The sequence below is a fragment of the Pteropus alecto genome, unplaced genomic scaffold (assembly GCF_000325575.1).
Source record: "Pteropus alecto unplaced genomic scaffold, ASM32557v1 scaffold7, whole genome shotgun sequence".
Classification (NCBI taxonomy): domain Eukaryota; kingdom Metazoa; phylum Chordata; class Mammalia; order Chiroptera; family Pteropodidae; genus Pteropus; species Pteropus alecto.
The window spans coordinates 52,774,415-52,781,080 of NW_006494614.1; the positions used below are offsets into that span (position 1 = coordinate 52,774,415).

Here is a 6,666-nt window from a genome sequence, read left to right on the forward strand (position 1 = left end):
CATTTTAAAAAGAATATCCTATTATCTGCACCTAACGCTGGCTTTTTTAAGTGAATAAAATTTTAAAGAAATTATCGAATGCTACGGAGAGGTCTGATAAGAAAACGAGTTAAGTGTTCACTGGATTTGAGAGTTAAACACATAATGTGGTAGTTAAACTTTTGAACACACATGAACAGTCATGGAAGAAGTGCTGGGGTCCGTATCCAAAAACTGTAGAAAACATTTCCTGCTGTGTGTGACTTTTTTGGGAGAAGACAGACAAAGTGACATTCAAACATACCAATACACCAAGAGTATCGAGGAAGATGTTCTCTGAGGAACATTTGGACTCAGGTGGGAAGGTTGAGAAGGCATTACTGTGAAAATAAAACCAGCAGTGGAAGAAGAAATTTCAAATGGGTAGTCAACAAAGTTTAAAAATCATGGGAAGATTGAGACACATCTATTGACTGAAGTTTTGGTTACGAGTACCAATACCAGTTATAATATGTTGTGTGGGTGATTGATTGATAGGTGACAGAACAGTAAGCTACTCTGAAAAGGTTAAACTAGAGAGTTTAATTGTAGTTAGAACGAGAAAGAGAAGTTAGCATGTAAGGTTAAAAGCTCTTTGGGGGGAGGCTGAAGAGATGACTGATGTCTGAGCTGGACAGACCAATAGCACAAGAATAATTAGCTGTAGAATGGATGAGGGACAGTACTGAGATGGTCACAGGAATTGGATCTGGAATCAAGGAGTCAATTTTTAGCTTTTCTTTACAATAGGAGCCTAGATGTCATCTGTGATTTGATAGAGGTCTGGCCCTCATTGGGCTATGCATTAGAATCACTTTGAATATTAAGATTCCTTATTTCTGGAGTCTCAGTAACTTCTCAGAGACACTTCTAATATTTAAGATGTTCCATAGTTACACTTGAAACTAATGTTCTAAAAAGTTCTATATTTGATTCTAATGAATAGCCAAAACTCATAACTGATCTAGAAATTAGCAACACTGAATCTTAGCCTCAAAAGATGGAAAGTAGTCAACATATAGCACTGGGAACTAGAACTAGTAATCCATACTGGAAGGTATGGCAGGGAAAGCTGAAGGCCTTAGAGAAGATGGAACATTGGCTTTTTGTGAGAATAAAATGAATATTGCATTTCCTGAAAACTACAAATTTCATAGTTTATACCCTTTACAATGTCCTGAGTTAAACATACTTAAAACTTCCAATGTTCATGTTCTGGACAATACTACAATCTGTTATTCAACTGAAAATAAGCTTTTAGGGAGAAAAATAAGGACCTAATTACTAAAAAGTTAAAGTTTCTCATATAAGAGCTAAACCTAAAAGAATTCTAGATTCTATTTTCCTGGCTGTTTTTTTTCCCCCAGCCTATTTTAATGGCTAACGTGCTCTGAGAGGTTCGCACAAAATATTCAGGAAAATTCAAGGAGGTATCTAACCATGTCTCCAAGTGGAAAGATTTTGCTGAATAAAGGTCATCTGGAGGTAGAAATGAAAAATCAGGCTATTGTCAAGGCCTGACCTTCTACATGTAGGAATAGGTAATATACTCCTAATCCTAAATGGGGTAAGCTCCTTGAAATACTGGATACTGTTGAGCAGGGGTAGAAGAGCAAGTTAAAGAATAAGCCAAAAAGCATCAGTGGGGTGCCCCAGTGAGGGTTTGGAGGTACACAACAAATGGAGAGCAAGACTGCCTGCAAAGTATTGAGAGGGTACAATGGCTCAGAGATGGTTAACCAAAACCTACTTAGTTCAATTTTTGGCCCTGCTCCCTCACGACATAGATGCAAAGAGCTGATTTATGGGGGATTATGGAAACAACCTGATTAGCCACTCTGGGAAACCTGAAGTAGAGATGGAGAGGACTAGCCATTTTTACTAATTGGAACCATAGGCTTCCTACTTACAAGTGTTCCAATTCTTTGGAATAAAAACCACTTCAGTGTGTTCTGAAACCTGTTTTACTTGAGAAACTTCATGTCAGTCTCTCACTTACCTTGAAATCCTGTGCAATTGGTTTTCACATCTTCTTCACTACTTCATTAAAATTGATCTCCCGAGTATTTTCAATGACTCCTTGCCAAAACCAGTGTTTTTCTTAGCCTCTTAATCTCTCCTGGCCCATATACTCCTTAAAAGTATCTTCTTTTGTTTTATGTGATAGTGCATGTTTTCTTGTGCTTCTATAATTTTACTTAGGAAGAATTAAAATAACTTTAAAAATCAAATATAAGAAGTATAGAAAATAGCTTTTCACATCCTCTTTCTTGTTCTATAAAGTAACCACTCAGCTAATTTGGTATATCCTTCCCAAACTTAGAAAAAAATTCATTTACAAAGTAAATTTTAGAAATTAAATGAGATCACATATGCACTGTTTTGCCTTTTGTCATTTGGCATCTTACAGCTCTTTCCATGTTGATTAATGCATGCAGAGCTGCATTTCTACTACTGTATATTTCATACAATGAATGTAACAATTTAGCCATTCTTTCATGATGGATATTCAAATTTCTAATTATTTTCAATTACAAAGTGTTACAATGACTATCCTAGCAAACATATTTGAGCAAGTTATTTTGAATATTTTACAACTAGATAGTTGCTTGTTGAAGGGTAATATATATTTTGAATTTTGACAGATACTGCCAAATTGTCCTTCATGGGTCTCACCACTTTCGTCTTTCACCAGCAAGGTCTTCAGAGTGCTTTGTTCAGACAACCTTGTTAAACACTCATTATCCATAATCTTTTAATCATTGTGATGCACAAGAGTGTCTTCCTCTATGAGTATCCTTTCCTTTGTTAACTTGCTCTTGGTATTTTTATGTTTTTTGGTCATTAATATTCTATTGTAATCATTTCTAAAATTTTTAGAAGATAATAAACATTAAGTATTCTATGATTTCAACTTCACAGTAACATATTCTTATATTTTAAATGTTTATATACTTTTTTCTCTGTGGTCTCTGGGGCTTATCTCGCTTAGGAAGGCTTTCTTAAGAATTACAAAATTTTTTGTATGTCTTCCAACACTTTATATTTGTTAATGTCTTGAATTCTTCTGAAATTTTTGTGTACAAAAATACTGAAGACCTCACATTTCTGTATTTGAAAATTTCCACCTCTAAAATAAACAAATACATAGGGTTATTTCTTGATTCTAGTTTGGTTCCACTAATCTATTTGTCTAGTCCTGTTCCAATACCACCCTGTTCTCAACGTTGAGTCTAGCTTTATAGTTCTAATATGTACTTTGGTAAGTCCTCATTAATTCTTCTCCAAAAATGTTTTGGTTAATCTTGTATAATCTTCCAGATAAACTTTAAATAATCATCTTGCCAATTTCCACTAAAAATTGTTAGAATTTTTACTTGATGAAATATGCAACAAATTTAGTCTCAGGAGAATCCTATCTTTATAATACCGAGCCTCCTCACAGGGACATAGCATATCTTTCCATTTATTTGGATCTTCTATAATATCCATAAATTATGTCTTATGGTTTTATGTAGGTTTTGCTCACTTCTTAATTCCTAGAATATTTCACCACTGTTAATGCTAATGTGAATGAGATCTTCCTTTACATTTAAAAATGGATTCTATCTAGTTTATGGGAAATCTTATTTCTCTATGTTGCTATGATAGCTTACCATCTTACTGAGCTCTTTATTCTCATATTTAACAATATTTTACAGTTGTCTTAGATTTCCCAGGTAAACAATATCATGTCTTAATTTCTTCCATTCCAATTTCATACCTTATATATCCTGCTTACTATTAAATTGCATCCACAATTCTCAGAATAGTGAATTGTAGGAATGATAGCAGATAACCTGGACTGTGAAATTAAGTGTGCTATTCATTTGTTCATCCAGTTAGCAAGCTTCCTTTTATTACTTATTGTGAATTTTTTCTTCTTTTTGAATCTGTAATAGATGCTAATTTTTCAAGTGCTTTTTATTATCAATTAAGATTACATGATTTTTCTTTTATTAAATTAGGAAATTTTTATTACTACATTGTCTAATGTTAACTCATCCTTGTATTAGTAGGATAAATCCAACTTGGTTATGTATTATTCTTAATGCACTGCTGGCTGCATAATTTCCTTAGGATTTTTGCATGTGCATTCATAATGAGACTAAGCCATGTTTTTTTCACTATCCTTGTATAGATTCTATTAGTGTTATGCTACCTTCGTAGTTGGTAAGTATTCCATTCTTCTTTATGCTTTGTTCCTGGTGACTTTTGTTAAGGATACGTAGGTCATTCTTTTATGATTATCAGTTTATTAAGGTTTTCTAACTCTTGAGCCAATTTTTTGAAATTTCTATTTTCCTAGAAAATTGTGCAAGTCAATGTTCAGATTATTAGTATACGTTTACCTTAAATCATTTATGATTTTTGAAGACCCTCATATATCTGTAATATATTTCCTTTGTTTCCACAACTGATTTCTTTCCTTTTCTTCCTATTTGCTAAGCATCTATTTACTGTTCTTTTCAAATATCAGCTATTATTATGATCATTTTTATTTTCTATTTCATCAATTTCTGCTTTTATTTTTAAAGTTTTTAAAATTTATTTTGGGAGATTTTACTTTTTCTGCTTCTCTGCTGTTTGTTTCCTTTTCTGATCCTTCCTGCTATATGTGTATCCTTTAAGGATGTGCTACCTCATTCCCTCAGTGAGTTTATCCATACAGTATAACAAAAAACAAAGCCATTACCATTATATAAATGGCTACAAGCACTGTATTAATTTGGAGTCAGTCACAGTGGGTTCCAATTCCCCACCTACTAGTTAGGAGATCTTGGTCAAATCTGAGTGATTTCATCTGTGAAAACAGAATAATACAGATTAAGTTTGAAACTATATGCAAATCATTAGCATAGAAACTAGCCCATATTAATAATTCAACATATGTATGGTAAAAGGTCTGTTACCCTGTTTCTAAAAATGAGAGTATTGGGATAACTAATCCCCAAATCCCTTCCAACTGTAAAAAACTTTACTTTCAGTCTATCAGTACATTCACTGAACAATCAAACCAATGAACCCACCCACTCACCTACACAACAGTTACTAGGCCCTTCTTCCTTGAACTAAGTATTCTATATGTTTGGAATGTCAAGATGAATAATAAAACAGTCCCTACCTTCCAGAAGCTCAGAGTCCTTGGGGGGTAGGGGTAAGAATCAACTGTTAAATAAGTAATTATAATACAATGTGATAAGTGGTCTAATACAAAGGTGAGAATTCAGAAGCTTTAAGGAATAAAATCAAAGATCTAGGTAAGAACCCTAATTCAGGCAATTACTACTTACTAGCTGTATATCCTCAGGCAATTAACTTTAGCACTTTATCTGTAAAAAGGAACAGTAATACTATCATGGTAGGTTATATTAAGGATTAAATAAGAAAACTAATATAAAGCACTCAGTACAGTGTCAGACTCATAATATGAACCCAACAAATGGCAGTTACTAATATTATAAGAGACTATGAAAGTTAAAAAAAAAAAAGGGCAATTTACTGTATTTCAAGAAAGGAAAGGGTCAGGGGAATTTCCCAAATGTGTTCGCAGCACAAAACCTGCGGCAAGGCAACGATTAAGGAAAAAAATAAAAAAATAAAAAACTAGGGTTAGAGGGGAATGAAGGTGGTGATGCCTTTGGAGGAAAGAGAATTCTAATTTCTGTATTCTCGGGGGCTAGCACAAAATCTGACCCCTACATTTGCAATACTGAATGAAAGAACGCAGGTTAAGAAACAGGGATGGAGAAAAAGATTTCGGCCAAATTGTGGAAAGTAAACAGAAACCCTGGATTTGAAGTCAGGAGACCTAGAGCAGTCTTTTGACCAATGACCTGTGTTTTTATACTGTTTCTGCAACTTACCTGCTGTTTGGTCTTAGCAAACTACTGATACCTTGACTTTCCTCACCTGTAAAATGGGAATAACACCTACCTTACAAAATTATTGTGAGAATTAGGTACCGATTATCAAAGGGCCGGACACTAATAAGCACTCAATAATGATAGCGGCCGCAGCTACTGACTTCTTTAGGTCTTTTTCCATACTTGTGAAAAAGTAAGGTAAGAATATCTTTTCTCCGACGTTCCACCCAGCAATGAAAATACTAGGTTTGCCAAGGACGAAAGGCCCCGCCCGGCCCGCGCCACACAGGTCACCTACGCAGACTGCAGTCCTGGAGCCTCCACCTGCGCGCTGAGCCATGGAGGGCGCGACCGAAGCCAGGCCGTTACAAAGACAAGGCCTAGATAAGGCTGGGTGTGAGGCCCAGCGGAACTTCACCGAAAACTCGTCCCTATCACCATCCGATTCCTCTAGAGGAGAAGCCTTGAAAAAGGTGGAGGAAAAGAAGCCGGAAGTGACGCAAGGCCGTAAGGAACTGGAAATGACCGTAGCACGCCGGAAGTTTATTCGTTTCCAAGGCGACTGCTCCGCCACCGGTCCAACCTGGTGGCTGGAATCGGGACACTGGAAAGCGACTTGGAGGAGAGGGTCCCCGTCGACGGCGGCCGCCGCTACAGCGACTCGCGGGGAGTAGCAGCCGAAGACGGCGGCCGCCGCACTAGCTCTCGCGTGTGGTTAAACGGCCGACACAGCCATCGCGGC

General features: G+C 36.0%; 1 protein-coding gene and 1 long non-coding RNA gene across 2 annotated transcripts in view; one reads left to right on the forward strand and one right to left on the reverse strand.

Annotated features, from left to right (window-relative positions):
* Positions 1–4,760: 4,760 nt before the first annotated feature.
* LOC112474574 lies at positions 4,761–6,401 on the reverse strand. Its single transcript, XR_003044413.1, has 2 exons — positions 5,995–6,401; positions 4,761–4,861 (listed from the first exon to the last, which is right to left on the reverse strand). It is a non-coding gene; the product is annotated as an uncharacterized LOC112474574 (long non-coding RNA).
* Positions 6,402–6,445: 44 nt separating this feature from the next.
* ANKRD42 (ankyrin repeat domain 42) overlaps positions 6,446–6,666 on the forward strand; it is a 42,459-nt gene continuing 42,238 nt past the window's right edge. Inside the window, exon 1 of the mRNA XM_006926867.3 lies at positions 6,446–6,587. Within this exon, the coding sequence (XP_006926929.3) occupies positions 6,446–6,587 (142 nt within the window). The remainder of the gene's footprint in view (positions 6,588–6,666) is intronic.